At 36.5% G+C, this 20,277-nt stretch overlaps 1 protein-coding gene across 2 annotated transcripts in view; it reads left to right on the forward strand.

Annotated features, from left to right (window-relative positions):
- The window catches only part of zzef1 (zinc finger, ZZ-type with EF hand domain 1), a 273,801-nt gene that overhangs the window by 138,048 nt on the left and 115,476 nt on the right, over nt 1–20,277 (forward strand). For both annotated transcript variants that reach the window (XM_039756776.1, XM_039756777.1), the window contains 4 exons: nt 1–11; nt 1,949–2,118; nt 5,290–5,371; nt 6,179–6,380. The exon at nt 1–11 is cut by the window's left edge and continues 112 nt beyond it. In XM_039756776.1, the coding sequence (XP_039612710.1) occupies nt 1–11; nt 1,949–2,118; nt 5,290–5,371; nt 6,179–6,380 (465 nt within the window). The remainder of the gene's footprint in view (nt 12–1,948; nt 2,119–5,289; nt 5,372–6,178; nt 6,381–20,277) is intronic.

Consider the following 20,277-nt stretch of genomic DNA (forward strand, 5'->3'; position numbering starts at 1 on the left):
CTTTTTCTAAGGTAAAATATTTTCTCTGTGATTTATGAATATTGCATGACTGGTTGAAAATTTAATTAAGAATCTTAATTGCTGAATTTTTGGAGAATGAATTGGAAGGTGTTTTATGATAGTCAGTGCCAACACTTCAAAATGCATGTGCCAGTCCTGTATGGACAGTTGAATGTCTAAATAGCAGGACAAATACAGACACCAAAGGTTTGATTTGTAGATTACATGCTATCTTGATGTACATATTTGTGGTGTTTCATTTTTATACTGTGATTCACATGACTACACCATGGTATTGACTTGTAAATAACATGTGTTATATTGTACAAAATTCTTACTGGTAACCTAGAATAAAGTATATAGAATTTTTGTCATGGATCCATTACATAATACCGTAGAAATGGGATTAACAATACATGAAACGTTTTTTTATCGACTGCATAACTATTAAGTCTTCTGAATATTGGAGTTATTTTAACAAATTGCTTGAATATTATAGTTGATTTTTAGTCCTCTCTGACTTATACATATTTATTTTATACTCTGAAACCACTACAAAGTTGGGTTGGCAATTACTATGTTTACAGTTGTTCCCTTCCTTAGTGGTAGTACAAATACTGTAGCAACCGACACATGTTAGAGATATGTCACGTTATGTAGATTAAGTCATTATGTATAGTTTTTGTTGTGAAACTGTGAATTATTCAGAGGATTTGTGGCATGGCACTTATACAGAAATGTATTTTTTCTTAAATTATGTATTCTCTTAAATCAGTAATTTTCATTTTTTTTAGATCAAAATGTTGATTCCCTAATGCAGGAAAATATCTAATGGAAGGTCCCCCAGGCCTTCACTGTCTTTTGTCTCTCACAGGATATATATTCACCTACAGTTATTCTTGCAGGTCAATTTAGAGACACCAGCTAACTTAACATATGTATTTAGGATGTAGTAGGAAACTGGAGCTACTGGAGAAGATTCAGGTGGACATGAGTAGAGCACAAAAAAACTTTCCAAAGACAATAATCAAACTGAATCGAACCCAGTCACTGGAACAGTGAGGCAGCAATAACGACTGACCTCCATGATATACCCATTTATTGTCTGAATCTAAATGTATGTAATGCAAAGTTAACCGACTCACTCACTCACTCATCAACAGGAACAGTATGTCCCATTTTGCTAAAAATCAGAAATTTGACATAATGGTACATCAAGGGCAATATGTATTCACTAAGAAGCTTAATTTCAATATACTGTATTATATTCTGCCTGTATAATATAGACCGTAATATTATTGTCTAATCTTAATTGTTTCTCTTTTCTTGTAACATTCTCTAAAACACTTTTAAGCTATATTGTTTGTTTGAAAATGTGCTATATAAATAAATGTTACCAATATTTAGGTGTCAAAAAAATGAAAAACTATATGCCCAAAAATTTCGTAAATGTCTTTTTTTAGATTACAGTTTTGTGACTTTTTAGGAAAAGCAAAATTAGCCAAAATTAACGCATCATGTAACCTGTTTTGCCACAGCACTGACAACAGTTTCACAGAGAAATGGGGTGTGCTGGTTTAACCAAATGAAAGCTGATCGCAGAAACAATGTGAAAGGAGCAAATTTCAATGAAACCCAAAGGCGGCTTGTTTAGAAAGTGTCTGTGAGTGTAGTCCATTTTGGGCAACTGATCCAGTAAGAATAGTATACAGTCTAAATTACCCCAATCTTCATTAACAATATGTTGATAGAAGTATTTATTTGGGCTGACCTTGGACTAGGTTTTTATATGTGCAAATACATTTAGCTAAAATACAATTATACAATAATTTTAGTCTTTATTATAAAAATTCTGGCATGTCCACTTAAAACATGGTTTGCCTGAGAAAGTAAATTTTTAGTTTGGTATGTTTCAAATTATTCTTCAAAACCTTTGTGTATATTTTAGAAGGATATGGACTGTTGCCAGCAGTCCCAACAACCTATTGTTCTCCGAACATGGAATATGGAGTCCTCTCACAATTATGAAAATAATCTGCACGAAACCACTGTTTTTGTGTGTCCTGGTGCAACATCGTTTGAAATTGAATTTGATGAGAGATGTGAAACGGAAAAGAGGTAGTTTATTTTTTATATTTCTGCAGTAGAGTGATTCAATTAATCTCTTTTTAAAAGTCATAGTGGTTGAACATAGGACATTTTATTTATTTTTGTCTGTCTTTATAAGACCTTATCAAATTATTTAGAAACATAGCTGGCACAGCAGTCTTATTGCAGAAGTTTCAAGAGGCTGCTACACTCATCTGATTATAAGGATGCTTACTAACCAGTAGTAATGTTTCAGTTCATTGATCTTTATGTTATTCCTTATGTGACCAACTCTTTTTAGGTATTGCATCTCCATTGGTTTGGCTTTGACTTGGTCATTCCAGGTCATGAAGTTTCTTCTGTTTAAGTTATTTTATAATCGAAATACCCTTTGGTAATATGTGTCATAATTCTTTTACAGATTGAAGCAATCTTAGATTTTTTCCACATGTTTTTTTCTGTAGTGCAGTCATTTTGTTCAGACTTTTTCTCAGTAAATATTTCTGTTTTTTTCTTATTGGTGTTTTTTACAGTATGGTTGGATTTTGTTTTAATATTTTCAGAATTTGCCAGATGGAGTATGGTTGATATAGTCTAGCTTTAGACACTTCCCATCTCCTCCACCCTTTCCTACTTTAAATTGTCATTAGCATTATTCCACAATTTCAGTCATGTTTAATTTTCTGATCATCTTAATCATTTCTAGTCTAATGTACATCACTGGGATCTTATAAGAGAAACCGATCAAAAATCTGATTTAAAGGGTTTTTTTGTAGTTCCTAAAAATACAATATTATAAAAGGATAAGTGTCTGTGTGTTTGTTCACTTGCTGTGTCTCTATCATTCCAAAACATGGCGCATCACAAACATTTTTAGTAATAAAATGCATTCAATTTGTTCTTCCAATAGATGCCACATCGCAAACCTTAATGCTGCTTTTACGAATCCCGTAACAAAAGACATATGGGGCTCTAAAAATTCTAATGACAAAGTTTGTGTTGATTAGTTAGATTTCAACCCATTTTAGACAATTAGCACAGATGGTACATTTATATTACACTTTTTAGTGACTACAGTGTTGGAGCAAATGTGTCTAAATGTTCTGTTTGCAAAAGACTTGAACTGCTCATAGATGCTATGGCATTCCCAAGCCAGTTTAGAGAAAGGTAAATTCTGCCAAAGTGATTACTTTGTGAAAGTGAAGAAAGTGAAGAATAATTACTGCAGATATAATGCAGTCTTCCACTTTGTATTGTATGATGTGAGTAGTGTTATGGCTTTGACTTGTATCATCTGTTCTGGATTTGGGTAACTTATATTTATTGATCACATAAGCAATTGCTATTGGAGCAAAATTATTTTATAAGCTTACAGAAACCTATTTTGTGCCTGTAGAGAAAACTCTCCTCGTAGACTTAATGGCCAGTGCTGCACCATCCATCAAATTACTCTAATATTAAACTGATTAAATTAGTCTCCTGTTTTGCTTCAGGCTAAGCAGATGTTTCTTTTGCTATAATAAACATTAAAATCAGAAACACTGTCATAATGAATAATAAAATAAAGAATTAATTCTAGTGATGTCATAAACTAAATGAAGGTTTGAAGCAAATGTCATATGCAGTGGGTCTGCCACCAAATATAGCCTTATTCTACTTTACCTTTAGGTAATTTTTTCTACTACTTTATTTCAGACAGCAGAAATCTACATTAAAAAATAGCATGGATATGCTGTATTTTTGTTGGTATTTTAAGTCCTCATCTCAAAACTGTGTGAAGGAAAATTGTTTAATGTAAAAGAGATACATTGACCAATGTGTTCCAGTACATTTTGAGGGAAATTAATGTAACATATGCACTAGCCTTTAACACTTTAACAATTCCTGAAGCCTACGAAAAAAATCGTAAATTCCTTCACAATAATGGATACAAATCCATATGTCCAAAAGTATTGCACTTTACATGAAATTTATCTGAAAAACATGGACAAAGAAGTTTTCTTGGATTTCTAAATGAATCCGAAAGATCACGCTCGCATATATAATAAACCAACATGTGATGAATTGTAAGCAATAATAGTTTTGAAAGACGGAGATATAAAATGCAGAGTTGATATTCGTGTTTATCCAAAAGCACAGCACGATTCGTCACAAGCAGCAGATCTGGGAAATGACTAACGTGTAGTGCCCACACGGGATGGCGAGCGAAACGCACGGGGTCAGAGCCCTCTAGTTGTATAAATAATAATAATAATAGCAGTTCACTACTCAAAACGTGGAGTGCCTGGTCTTGAACCCAGGACCTTCAAGTTATAAGTAACCAGTTTTTACCTCTGCACCATTCAAGAATACATGTAAACTCCCTGTCGATTGACATTTGAGTTTGAATTTTTAAAACATTGACAGCCACATGTAAATTGAATTTTTTTTGCTTTGGTTATATTCTTGAATAAAAGCACACATGTTTATTTGATATTTGGATTAAAGTCTTCACACATTATACATTTCATGTCATTATTACTATAACATGGAAAAAGTTTCTGATTTAGGTATGTGTTCAGCATTTACTTTCATCCTACACTTACCCAGATCTTTGTACACATGGAACACACATGAAACACATGTATTCCAAATAACTATATACTGTATTATTTACCCAATACAACTCCAGATCTCACACACAGATAAGGAGCCTTTGCTTGAGCGGGGAGAACTTTTTACCCGAGATAAGCTCCATCAAGTTGGGGGATGGAACTGCTTACTGCTTGTGCTGATCGACACATTTACAAAACAAAAGATGCTCATAAAAAGGTGTAGAGGGATTCAAGGTGGGCCAGGATTATGAGTTTTTTTATAGGCTTCAGGAATTCTAGTGTTAAGGACTTGCATTATATCTACTTTGTTACTCTAGTTCACATGGACATTTTACATTGTTAAATATCTGTATGATTATATGAACAACACACAGGAAACTTTTAGTAGTGTGTGCTCAGGGTGGTTTGTGCTTTGGACTGGATTCTGCTGATTTAGGTATACTTTGAATTAATTAAGCATATATGATAATGGTTGGAATTTTATATTAAAATCCTGCTTGTTGTTTAAAACACCAGGTTGTGGGTGGAATGTTTGTCCTTGCACATATTATAGGCAATAAAAATTTGAACAAACCTCCAATAACATGTACATTTCTTACACTTTTAGATATGATTACTTGGAATTTACAGATGCTAAAGGTGGAAAAGTCCGCTATGACATGAAGGTTGGAACAGAAAAGTGGCCAAAGGTTTGAGGACTTTTTTCTCAATTTATTAGAAAATGCACTTTTTAAACCATATGATTATTCCAATCCATAGGAAGTTTATTGTAGTAAAAAAAAATAAAATATATACAGTGGAACCTTGGTTCACGAACGAGATGGAGACACGCACACACGTGAGAGAGAGAGAGCACAGGCTCGTGTGCAGCTGAGAGCGAGCAAGCAGCTGAGCAGGGAGCCTTGGTGTTTGTTTCAGTGTTATTCAATGTTTTTACATTTACTTTACTATTACACTGTGCATTCTATGGTATAACTATTTTTGTGCTTAAAACTCTTTAAAAAATATATATATTTCCATACAGTTCATACGGTCTGGAACGGATTAATTGTATTTACATACAATCCTATGGGGGAAATTACTTCTGTTCACGACCAAATCGGTTTACGACCAGAGTTTTGGAACAAATTATGGTCATGAACTGAGGTTCCACTGTATATATATAATAGGCTTAGAGTACAGAACATTTTTAACAGTAAGGTCAAAAGAACAACAGTCAAGGTAGGAAATTGCTAATTGACAAGTATTGTTGTGTTGAATGTTTTCTTTACTGTGCATGGGTAAGCAGTCTCAGCACTGAAATATGTTATTCAATGAATCTAAGCAGCTTTAGGGAATAATCAAAGTACTAATATAAACCAAAAACTATTTCCAACATCAGATGAACTCCTTAAATTATCTTACAAATCCACTAACTTGTTTTTATTCAAGATGCAGTTATCCTTACTGATATGTATAATATCACCTTTGTTCCTTTTTTCTTTTTAAATATGCAGAAGGTAACTTTTAAGGCTGGTCCTCGACTACAGTTCCTTTTTCATTCTGACACCAGTAACAATGAATGGGGTTACAAGTTTACAGTGACTGCGTATGGTCTCCCTGATATAACTGTCTCCTGGGCATCAGATTTGCAACTTCTTATATCAAGATTAATGGGCCGTCTTGCTTCACAAGCCATATCATTGAAATCCTCCTATGGTATGATTTTTCATCTCATTAACAAAGACAGCAGTATAGCAACTCATTTAACTGCCAGCTTTATTTATATATATATACAGTATATATATATATATATATATATATATATATATATACACACACACACATATATTATACTATGTACTGAATTATAATTGGGATAATATTAAAATGTTGTTTTCTATGTTTTTAATTTTTTAAATGCATGTTTACAAGTTAATACTGTACATTGTACATATTGTAAAAGGAGAATGTGGTTTAGCTAAATCTGTTTAGAAAAATGTAGATTTTTGGAGCCTTAGGTTCAGCCTAGGTGTTTAATTGATAAAGCAGATCCAGCAGAATCAGCTTAAGGGTGAATCGTGTGCTTGGGGACATCATTGGAAATTAAGAGGTAGCACTTCTTTACGCAAAGAGTTGTTGAAATCTCGAAAAACTATCGCAAAATGTAGTTGAAGCAGAAACTTGTGGAAAAAGATGAATTTCAGATGGTCTTTTCCAATTATTGAAGTGTAATCCAGGTAGAAATCGTGTTATATAGTGATTATCATATCTTGCTGATAGTCTAGTTATACTATTAAGTCCCTATTACAATACAGCTATGCACAATATAACTTCTGTTTGGACAGTGTCCAGCCACATATACACCTGTGGTCCCATAAGATTATAAAAACCAGATGCAGCGAATATAACCAGACATAGAAAGCTCAATAGCTTCCCACATGCAACATGTGTATCTTGTGTTTTTTTGTTTACAAAGTGATTGCTCAGCCAGCACTGTACTGTACCTCTGTCTTTTTTTTAATGTGAACTTTCCCTATTTACAAATAAAAAATTACTGTATAACAATGTAGGCTTTGACTCATAGGTAGAAGTATCCAATCTTGTGTATCATGCTTCTCTGGAAAATTTAATGGTTATCTTTCTGCATTTAGTCTACGCAAGTGCACTTTGATATACCATATAGTTTTGTCTAAGTACTGTATATAGCAAGGCGTTCACACAATGTCTGAAAGGCACAACATCCTGTCCTTGATGTTGAGCGGTGCACACCTGTACTCTTAACCTTACTTTTAATAAATACTTTAAAATCTATATATATATATTTTTAAAAACACAACAATGGAAAAGAGCCTGAAAGCTGCAACATAGTTTTCTGCTTGATCAAAAAGTGCTGCTGAAAAATGCTTTACAATTTTAAAGTAACAAATTTTCCTATAAAATGGTACATTTATTATAATAGTAATAAGCCTTATAATTTATTGTATAAATAAATCAAAAATTATATAGCTTGAAAAGTTAACATGAAACAAGCAATAGTTTGGCCATTTTTATGCACAGTCTAATAAATGTGCATTTTAAGTTGCAGTTTGTAGAGAGTGTGCATTCCTTGCAATTTTTATTATTTCACAAGTGACTGGGAGCCTGATCGAATCGGGCTACAAATTCTACATTTGTGAAATCCATACTTTTTCTGCAAAAAATTTTTTGTTTTTTTAAGTTCTTGAAATGATTTTGTTATCATAACACTGATTTGTGCTTAAAATAGACCTTTTCGGCCCATGTAATGAAGAGCTTCCTGTTTAAATGGGGCTGCGATACATGAACTCAGCTCTTCGGCGCACCTCATTTGATTTTTTTCTGGCAAACAAATTTTCAAAACAAACCGTACTTTAGGACTCTAATCAGAGTCGGAGTAATAATTACGTTGGCATGGCGGATCATGTCCTGCCAATCCCCGACTGATGCGTGGTTAATTAACGTCAACCACAATGTTAACATTTGGTTCTATAGAATCACAATCCATATACATTGGATTATCGAAAGGTTCGGTGTCCTCGTCAGTCATGTGACTTGTTTCCTACGCATCCTTTCTGGGGCCGCTGCTCTTCTGCCTGCGTTGCGATCGTCTCTCATTTTAGATCGGAGATCGGCTAAAATTTAAACAATGACCGTTGTTAATACCCAGCCGTCATTATTCAGTTTGCCAATAGATTTCAGAAGGATGGATGCCAAAACTGAACTGCCCAAAGATAGATTTCGATGTACCAAGCAAAAGGTGATACGTTCTAAATTACCTACTGTACCAGAGCTGCCAAATAGTTTAAGTCAATCGACGATGTTAGTCCTGGAAAGTACGCCCCACCAAACCAACGTTCCAAAAACCAACCGAAGTTACTGTTATCTGCTTGAACCAACACCGACTTACTATACTCGGCCATCCAGCGGCATCACTGTAGCATTCAAACATTCTTAGCCAATCATGCAATACTGCGTCCGTGTTTGCCATGTGATGTTCTAAATACAGAGTCAGAGTCCCATTGCATGGTTCTAACATGTACATGAGTCGAGGTATTGACGTGAACACCATACATATGAATAGTATCAAATTATACATAAGGATTTGAAAAGTGCCTTATAATAACAAGAAACTGTAAAGGAAGATACAGCTGGATTTGTATAAATGTTTTACTATATTGTGGAAGAAACTTGTTGGCTATAGTGCAGCTGAAATCAGATTTCTCCTCTTTGGGTTTTCAAGTTTAAAAAAAAAAAAAAATTCTCTTGCTAGGTTAAGATGAAGATCATACGTAGATTTACTTAGTTTCTGTGAGCAGCTTTATTTTAGTCACAGGAGATCTGGCCCATAGTGCTCATTAAGAAATAAGAGTAACTTGAAAAATAATTGTAAATACAGGGAAAAATGTTAAAAGCACATCATCAGTGGCCCTCAGATAAAATTCCAGAAAATCTGCTCTCTATAGCAATTCCAAATTTCCTTTAGTCTACTGCATACAGATATTTCTTTTTAATGTGTCTTGTGTAATGATGATGTAGAACACATTTGAAAAATTATTTGATAAATTCACTCTTGTCTGTTGGTGATATCTGCTGATTGGTGATTTGGCAGTAAAATCTGTGCTTTGCAACCCATAGTTTAAAGTTCAAATCTTGACACTTGTGTGCTGGTGCAGGTCCCTCTTCATTTATGGGAGCCTCTTGAACCTGACTCTGTTCATACGTAACCGGGTGAGCATGGCAGTTGAGGGCAAAACACACATGAAGCAAGGGGATTGTGTAAAAGTGAATCAATGCTTTTATTAAAAACCAAACACAAGGTGAAGTGGAGGTTAAAATAATCCAATAAATATCCATTAAAAATGAGGTTAAAATCAACTGGCAGGAAACTGTCGTTGCCAAAATCTGGTCCCTTCTTCCTCATTGGCAGCTCCTCTGCTTATCCCATATGGCCCTTGCAGCAGAGGAGTCACCCTTCTGACACATGCAGCTGATCTTACACAGACCCAGGTCCTTGCTGTCCCATGGCTACAACCTGGCTCCCTCTCCGTACCTAGGCTTGGGGCCCCAATGGTCATGGCGCTCAAGTTGGAGCTCCCATCCCAAGCCTCCTCGATCACCGCTACCTTCCCGGTCCTCCACTCCTTTTAGTGCACATCGCTGTGGCTCTCAGAGTTGCTCAGCCAGAGTAATCACTCTTTCAGCCCCCTGGGCTGCTCAAAGGGCTCTCCTCCTCAGCTGCCTGCCTTGTCTCCTTCAAGCCTGGTTCCTTCTGCTCACTCGCACTGACCCCTTTCACCTCCTGCCCTCTCTTTCTTGCTTCCTTTAACATCTGTCTTTCTTTTTCTCGATTCATGATTCTCCCTTCTCGCACTCACGCTTCCCTTTTAAAATGGGACATGGCATAGCTTGGCAATCAGCAGCTCCCAGCGTCAATTAATCAATGATCCTATACCTGTGCACTAATTACAGGATCATCTGCTCCCATGTTGCACTTGGGAACCACTTGCCGTGCTACCATGCCCCATAAACATGAAGACGTGAAAGCAGCAATTATTTATTAAAACCACAAAACAGCCGTGGACCTCACTTTACCAAAACCTGTCCTTTAGTACTATCTTTTTTTTCAACTAGGTAAACAATGCATATGCACACTGCACTTGATTCTGTATATTGTTGAAGTCATAATGACAAATAGTTCATTGGAAATAGATACTCTGTGAGTGATGCTCTTGAAATAGATCAATTATCTGTTCTAAGTCATCTTGTTTTGAGTTTCGAAATTTACATAGAAATGCCCCATGAGATAAAAACATTAAAAAACATATTAATTCTTAAAAAAAATAGAAAATATTACTAATTGCTTACTTGTGATGCTCATTAACACGCATACACTCTAATGGACTCGTAATACCTTAATTAGAGCTTTATTTTTAATTGGGACCCAAGTTTATTGTTAGTATATACTTTAAACTTGTTTAGAGGGATTCTCTCTGTACATTCAGAATAGCTGTAATGTTTAGGATGCTTTTGCCATAATACTTAAGGATAAGTCTTTATCTTGAACTAGCCAACCCGCATAATCGGGCCGCTTTTTAAATGATTTTTAAGCACAGAGGAAAAAATTAACATTTGAAAAATCCGTAATTTAATAAACCACCAAAAAAAATAACATTGCAACAATGCACGCTACGAACCAACATACAATTGACCGTGACTGAAAACCGGAGGAGCGCCGTTGCGCTTTCTCCTTCCAAAGTGAAGGACGGGGTTGAACGGCGCTCGTTCAGTACGCACTGCCCGCTTATGTGCTTTCGTCTGTGTACAGTCCACACGCACCTGTTAGTCACAGTGACTGTTAATTTTCCAAACACCGCCTCAGCCGGTTTCCACGTTGATTTTTCATTGTTGTTTGAGGTTCCGGCTGCTTTTTTTTTATATATAATCCACCAAGTCACCCGACCATGGGGGGCTTTACAAAGGGCAGGGACGTAATCAGTGCGAGCGTATGACCTGCACGTACTGGGAATTTCTCGTTCGTGGGGAACATTTGGAAGCCACGGTCTCCATCACGAATGGGGTTCAACGGCTTACCCAAGCCGGGTAGACACACGTTGATCCATTCAGTGTAGCGCGCGTGCAGTACCGGATATACAAGTGCATCACAGACCTGTTAATGCTCAATCTCACGTGGCTGAAAGCCACTTGTCCCTCTAAGAATTTGGACGCCGACCGCTGTTGGGTCGTGTAACTATTTAGCAGGCGGGAGTCTCGTTCGTTTTCAGAAATAACCAGCCAAATCGCTCCACCAACTAAGAACTATATATAGATGCTGGCACAACTGACTGCCCCTGCTCTCCAGTATTTTCATTTCTGTCTCTGGAAAAAAATGGTGGATCAATTTTAAATTAATATAGTATGATTTAAAACTTTGTACTCTTCACTTTTAAAATGTAAAATCTGTTTATTTGCCTAAAGCTTAAGTACACTTTGGTTTTTGAGTAGTTCAGTTTTTCCTTGATAACTTTGATAGTAGTACATTGTAACAAATAATAATACATTAAGTCATGGTTTGTGAAATTGCCATTGCTCTGCTCCAATAAACGTTCAGATAAAGGTTGCCTGGCACTGAGCAATTTAATTCATTGGGAGTTCAATTCTAAAGCTGATTCTTAGTATTTTTACTTGCACTCCTTTCTTGGACAGGTAATCTAACTGCTTAAAAATATACCTGCCGCCATGTGTATTCCTGTTAGATTTGTTGACATTATTGTTTGTAATGTATACATAACTGAAAACCCTGTCTAAGTCTTGTGTTTTAAAGCACTAAAACTTAAAAATCATTTTTGTCTCTTGACTATGTTCTTCTTTCTAAGAGAATCTAGCTTTAGTATTGGCCTATCTTCTTTGTAGTATCTACTACAGCTGATTCCCCTTCATTATGAATTGGACTAGAACTCCATTTTGGTCATTTAATTTTTTTGTTGCTTTTATTTAAGTAAGGTTTAGGAAATGCATCCTTACTTGATTGTACAGCATGTGTCGATAAGTGTGATTTCTGATTACTGTGTCAAACACTGTGCCGTCAATGCGTGATTGTCTTTTAAGCCTTGGATTAGGGAAAAATAGTTTGTATGACTCAGACCCATTTTGTGGTCTGCAACAAAAAACATACCTTTTTATATAAACATGAAAACTCTATCTGAAGGCTTTCTGACTTTTATGGTATTCCCATACAGCATTCAGCATTCTGGCAGTTGTATAGCAGCCATATGAATGCTCTATTTTTGAGTTTTATCCTAGGCTGCCTTCTGATTAGTCCACATGCCATGACGTTTATTAAATAACAGTGGTGCTACAGTTACAACTACTACTTACTTGCATATGTTGTAATTCCACACTCTAGAACCACCTAGCCTCTTGTTATAATATGGACATAATAGAATAACAAAAAGTCTAGAGAAGTGGTCCTACTTATGACAAGCATGCAGTTTATAAGCTGTACCTACAGTAAATACACAATTTCTTAATAATAAAATAATACATTTTATCATTTAACGCCTTTTCCATACTCAAGCCACAGAAGCACAAAATGAAATAGATGTGTTTGCTCAGCTTCAAATGATGGTTGATAAGAGACAATATGTAAATGTATATTTTTACCATTTTTCAACACAAATTTGAAGCACAGATGGAAATTGACTCAAGGTAAATAGTGGACAAATAGGCAATGCGTTTTAAGCAAAATAACTGTAGATACGTGGAACAAACTACAAAGTAGTATAGTTGAAAGCAGCACCATGGAGAACTTATATTACCATTAAAGCAGGACTTTGTATACATTAGTTTATTCAATTCTTGCCCCAGTACGCAGCGTTGCCTGGGTATATTTGTAGATTTTTACCTTTTAAAATGGTGACCCTGTTGTTATTGCTAGCTGTCCCATCCATCATCCACACAACATTTCTATCAATGTCTCTGCTTTCTTTAATTTGAGTCTTGGATTTCAAAATTGTGGTAAGTTCTTTAATGGGGTTTAAACATGAATGCTGTCATAACTAACTTGTGCCTTTAGTTCAAGGTGGACAGTTCATAGTGGTTAAATTATGAAGAAAAGCCAATAAAGCAGGAGTTAAACAACTGTCATTTGATTCTCCTTTGTGTTGCACTGCATTTCCTCTCTTGATGAAGCCTCACCCATCACCCACCTGCAAAAATATACGATATTACACTATATAGAAGCAGCATGCAGTGTTGCCTGGGTAAGTAATGTTAAGCTCTGGTCATTTTGTGTGCTAGTCTTGCTTCAGTATGTTCAGACATTTCACTTGCTCTGACCTTGCAGGTGGCACTGACATGCAAACTGTAGCACACAGGGAAAACAAAAGAAAAATAAAAAAACAAACACTAGGACAACCAGGGGCAGAATTTTGTGTATCAAAAAAATGTTTAACAAGAGTACGGAAACCTGGCTAAATAACAAAGATGGGGATGAGTGTAACATAGAGGGATACACATTTTTTAGGAAGGATTGACAGAACAGTTAAGGAGGTGGGGTTGCTGTTTATGCCAAACAGGGTTTAAATGTAAGACCTCTTCTGTTGGGTGATATCTTAGTGAGGACATGTGGCTTCGCCTGGAAAATATTAGGGAAAGAGGTCTTATTTTAGGAGTGTGTTATAGACCACCCAATTCAGACAGTAATTTCAACACACATCTTTTTAGTAATATCAAAAAGGCAAGTTTACAGGGGGATATTATAGTCATGGGGGACTTTAATTATCCAATGATTAACTGGGATAACCTTGGAGATGGAGGAGCACAAGAGCAAGAGTTTTTAGAAGTAATCAGTGAAAGCACCAACACGGGGTGAAGCCTGTCTGGATTTAGTATTTTGTAATAATCAGGATAGAATTGAAGGTGTAGAAGTGATTGAACCACTAGGGTGAAGTGACCATAATGTAATACAATTCTCAGTATATTGTAAAAGTGCAGAAGCAAAGACTAAAATTGTTAAGTTGAACTTTGGTAGGGCTAATTTTGAGCAGATGCGACAAAGTCTAAGTAGGATAGATTGGGATAAGCTTTTAAATGTGGAGACAGTTGAGGAGCAGTGGAACAGGTTTAAAAATGTTTTACATGTAATGCAGGACAGATACATACCTAAATTTGGAATTAATAGGAAACTAAAAAAAAACTCCACGGTGGATTAATAAAGATTTTAAAAAAGAAGTTGCAAAGGAAAAAACTGCTGTATAAGGCATATAAGACTAATGACTGCAAAGTGAATCGTAGAGCGTATGAGTACATGAGGGCAACCATTAAGAAGGATATCAGGGAGGCTAAAAGACAGTTGGAGAGGAATATAGCAGATAAGGCGAAAGAAGACCCCAAGAGATTCTTTCAGTATTTTAGTAGTAAAAGAACAGTTAAGGAGGAGGTCAAGTTCATCAGGAATAGTAAAGGGGAATTAAAAGATACAGACAATGAAATAGCAGATGCCCTAAACTTAAATTTTTCTAAGTTGTTTACAAGTGAGCAAGTGGACAACCTCCCAGAGGTAAACGCGACTACTGAGGAGGTACTGAGGGATTTGGAAATTGTAGAGGGAGAAGTGCTGCTCAGATTAAATAAGATGAAATCAAACACATCACCAGGACCAGATAAAATTTATCCTCGTGTTCTTAAAGAAGAGAAGGTTCTTCTAATTGTGTAATGCGTTTTTTCTTCAGCGCTATTTGGAGCTCTTGCTTGTTCTCTGCATACTGCGTTCACAGTCAGTTCACGTGAGCCGCTCGAAGTACATGCATCAAAGGTTCTCAGCTGTGCTTGTGCTATCTTGTGCGATGTTGCGATGTCCACGGCTTTATTTAATGTTAGATCAGACCCGGCAGATAAAAGTTTCTCTTGCACTTTTGCCGAGTTTGTGCCAAACACTATTCTATCCCTGACCATCTCATCTTCGTTTTCATAAGCACAGTCCTTCACCAGCAATTTTAACTCCGTTACAAAGTGATCAGAAGTCTTGTTTATACCTTCCGTCTTCTCACTAAACTTGTATCTCGCGAATATTGTTTTCCTCTTAGACATGACAAACGCCTCGTAGCGGCAGCATGCCTATTGGATTGCTACTGACGGAGGGCCTTATATGGGCAGGCACTCAATTATGTGGGAGGCGTGCATATGGGAGAAGCAATATAGGCAGGCAGCCAACTTCGTGGGAGGCGTGGTGATGGGTGACGCAACTCCACCTCACACAGCGACCGAGCTGCAGGCTATGGCCGTATATATGCATGTAAGTAGGATTCAGTTATGACTGTTGCGCATAGAATTTCGAAATGAAACCTGCTTAACTTTTGTCAGTCTTCTACCTACACGGGAAGTTGGAGAATTAGTGATGAGTGAGTCAGTCAGTCAGTGAAGGTTTTGCGTTTTATTAGTATAGACTAGCAAAATACCAAGGCTTCAGCGAGAAGTAGTGTGTTAAAGAAGTAATGAAAAAGAAAAGGAAACATTTTGAAAATAACGTAACATGATTGTCAATGTAATTGTTTTGTCACTGTTGTGAGCGATGAGTGTTGCTGTCATATATATATAGCATGGTTGAAAATCAATGTCTGACTTACGTTGGTTAAATTTCATAGAATTTTTATTTATTATTACTTTTGTCAGATTAAAGTTATTTCTGTGACCGTTTTGAGTTTTTCTTTCATTGACTGAAGGTTACCAACAATTTTGTCCACGTGTGTATGTATATATATATATATATATATATATATATATATATCCATACATATATAAATACACACACACACACACACACACACACATATATATATATATATATATACATACATATATCTATACTAATAAAAGGCAAAGCCCTCACTCACTCACTCACTGACTCATCACTAATTCTCCGACTTCCCGTGTAGGTAGAAGGCTGAAATTTGGCAGGCTCATTCCTTACAGCTTACTTACAAAAGTTGGGCAGGTTTCATTTTGAAATTCTACGCGTGATGGTCATAACTGGAAGCTAATTTTCTCCATATAATGTAATGGAATTGAGCTTGATGGCTTTGGGGGCGGAGTTTCGTGTGACATCATCACGCCTCCACGTAATCACGTGTACTGACTGTCAACGCATTACGTAGAAAACCAGGAAGAGCTCCAAAAAGCGCTGAAGATAACATACATTATACAATTGAGAAGGCAGTGAAACAATAAGAAGCGAGCGCGTGACACATACTGTACAAGCATATTCACGCCTTCAGCTACTTCGGAAACAAAGCACGGTGTAAACCTAAAGTTTAAAATAAGTTCATAGACAGGCTGCCGCTGCCGTTTGTCATGCCCACGGCTAATGCGGGATACAAGTTTAATGAGAGGATGCAGGGTATAAACGACAGTTTTGATCACTAACTAAGTTCAAATTGCTGGTCAAAGGCTGTGCTTATGCAAATTCCGACAGACTGTGTTTGTGGGGGGGATTGACAGTTAAGGGGGGTGGAGGAGTGACATCATCCTCTCCCCATTCACCTCATTTCGCTCTGAGCTGAGCTCTGCGGCTAACGCCGTCTTACGAAGCAACTTCGTCACACTGCCACCAAATACTCACAGAAAAATCCACAAGTTAATACACACACTGTCTCTAGAGTTTCTCCACACTGAATCCTCCAAACAACAAAAGGTTACATTGACAATCGTGTTACGTTATTTTTAAAATCTTTCCTTTTCTTAGCATAAGCACAGCTGAGAAGCTTCGATGCATGTGCTCCATAACGCGTTAAAAAATAATGCATTTAATCACACTTTGCATTACAAGCAAAGGGGAACTTTTGTCAATGCATGATTTCCTGGTACACTGATTACATTGATTAGCGCATTTTACCCTCGCACCCCCTTGGTTTGAGAAGAAGTATGAAAAAATATGAGGTTAACACAGAAAAACAGATCACCAATTCAAGCTTTATGAATAATCGATTCGCCATCAATAATTGTTTTGGTAAAGCCATACTCGGTGTAATCCTCCTTCCATTTTATAATTTTTCCGCCACTAGCCATGATTAAATGAACGGTAAAAAAGTAAGAGCGAAGCGAGGGTGACTTATTCAGGCAGGCATATATTAGACAGCAACACTCATGACAATGTCAATCATGTTACGTTATTATTAAAATGTTTCGTTTTCTTTTTCATTACTTCTTTAACACACTACTTCACCGCTATGAGGCGCGGTTATTTTGCTATATATATATATATATATATAACCTCCAAAGAGCGCGGAGACTTTTGATATCGTGAACGTGTTTGCAAAAAGTGGGGTCTCCTGCCCATCAAAAGTAGAGCAGCCGGCGCGCGCGCATAGCTGTGCCGGCCTTTGAGACGCTGACTGTGCTTCTGCCTTAAGTCAAAGTGAGCACTTTTTATTTTTTTCATCCTCCCCCTGAGCTATAGCCCAGACAAGTGCAAACACGGGACCCCTTTTCTACACTGCAGCAAACTAATATTAAGGCGCTTCGCAATTTCTTTTGCACGTATACGATTATGAGGTCGTCAGCTCGGATTATGAAGACACACACAGAAGTGGAGGACTGACAGTGCCATCACAGCCGATTAATGGCAGGGACGTCTCACCAGTCTACACAAGACCCACCGCGACTGTCCCCAAAAGGCGCATATCGTCAGAACACATCTCTACACTATATAAAAGAAAAAGGCAACTTTCCTTTCTTTACACCTTTTATCCCAAACCAAAGCCTTTCTCTCTTAACACTGCAGAGGACACAAAACTAAGTTTCTTTAATTGCTGGTAATGCCGGTAAGGCACATTACCAGAGGCAGAAATTTGGACGTTCACATAGAATATGTAATTTCTATACCAAAGTCGTCGTGTAGCGCCTTTCAAAAGGGATCTACTACCGAGAGATGATCCATATACATTTTAGCTGCTGTTAGTACTACTTACCTGTTGTGTTACACAGTCTTTAAAATGTAATTTACCCGCAACCGCTCCAGTAGTGCTCAATGTACCTGTACTTTTCAAAACGTTAATGTTTTACTGTTTAATAAATTATAGACTATATTTTATTATTTTTCCCTTGCACTCAGTGACCAAAGCTATACACACACATATAGACACATACATATATATACACATACATACACATATATATATATATATATATATATACACACACACACACACACACACACACACCTATCTACATTATATATATATATATATATATATATATATATATATATATATACACATACATACACACACACACAAACACATATATATAATTTGTGTGTGTGTGTATGTATGTGTATATATGATGTAGATAGGTATGTGTATATATATGTGTGTATATGTAGATATGTATATAGATATTCTACCTACACGGGAAGTTGGAGAATTAGTGATGAGTCAGTGAGGGCTTTGCCTTTTATTAGTATAGATATGCCAGTAACACTCATGACAATGACAACACAATTACATTGACAATCATGTTACGTTAATTTCAAAATGTTTCCTTTTCTTTTTCATAACAACTTCTTTAACACACTACTTCTCCGCCATGCGAAGCATGGGTATTCTGCTAGTGTGTATATATATATATATATATATATATATATATATATATATATATATATATATATATATATACACACACACATCCGCATATATATACATATCTACATATACACACATACATATACATACACACAGATACATACACACAAATACATATATATATATGCACACACACATATATAAACATATATATACATATATATACATATCTACATATATATATATTTACATACACATATACTGTCTTTGGGGTAAATAGAACTTGAAAAGATATATTTTTTCAAATGTGATCGCGCAATTCAGATTGAGTTGATGCACACCGATGCATTGAGTCCACGTGCTATTGTGGTTTCACCTGCGTGCCTCAATAAGTCACCCTCCCCTCGCTCTTACTTTTTTACCATTCATCTAATGAATACACTGAGTATGGCTTTACCAAAACAATCATTGATGGCGAATAAAGTATCCATTATTCATAAAGCTTCAATTGGTTATCTGTCTTTTTGCGTTAACCGCATATTTTTTCATACGTCTCAAACCAAGGGGATGCGAGGGTAAAATGAATCGGGAAGCGCGCGTACATACTCAGTGCACCCCTTCTCGGGAATCGAACCTCGGACGTCGGCGTGTGTTTTGTCTATTTGAGAGTATGTAGATCGGGGTATATATATATATACAGTGGTGTGAAAAACTATTTGCCCCCTTCCTGATTTCTTATTCTTTTGCATGTTTGTCACACAAAATGTTTCTGATCATCAAACACATTTAACCATTAGTCAAATATAACACAAGTAAACACAAAATGCAGTTTTTAAATGATGGTTTTTATTATTTTGGGAGAAAAAAAATCCAAACCTACATGACCCTGTGTGAAAAAGTAATTGCCCCCTGAACCTAATAACTGGTTGGGCCACCCTTAGCAGCAATAACTGCAATCAAGCATTTGCGATAACTTGCAATGAGTCTTTTACAGCACTCTGGAGGAATTTTGGCCCACTCATCTTTGCAGAATTGTTGTAATTCAGCTTTATTTGAGGGTTTTCTAGCATGAACCGCCTTTTTAAGGTCATGCCATAGCATCTCAATTGGATTCAGGTTAGGACTTTGACTAGGCCACTCCAAAGTCTTCATTTTGTTTTTCTTCAGCCATTCAGAGGTGGATTTGCTGGTGTATTTTGGGTCATTGTCCTGTTGCAGCACCCAAGATCGCTTCAGCTTGAGTTGACGAACAGATGGCCGGACATTCTCCTTCAGGATTTTTTGGTAGACAGTAGAATTCATGGTTCCATCTATCACAGCAAGCCTTCCAGGTCATGAAACAGCAAAACAACCCCAGACCATCACACTACCACCACCATATTTTACCGTTGGTATGTTCTTTTTCTGAAATGCTGTGTTCCTTTTACGCCAGATGTAACGGGACATTTGCCTTCCAAAAAGTTCAACTTTTGTCTCATCCATCCACAAGGTATTTTCCCAAAAGTCTTGGCAATCATTGA

This window comes from Polypterus senegalus, chromosome 6, assembly GCF_016835505.1.
Source record: "Polypterus senegalus isolate Bchr_013 chromosome 6, ASM1683550v1, whole genome shotgun sequence".
Classification (NCBI taxonomy): Eukaryota; Metazoa; Chordata; class Cladistia; order Polypteriformes; family Polypteridae; genus Polypterus; species Polypterus senegalus.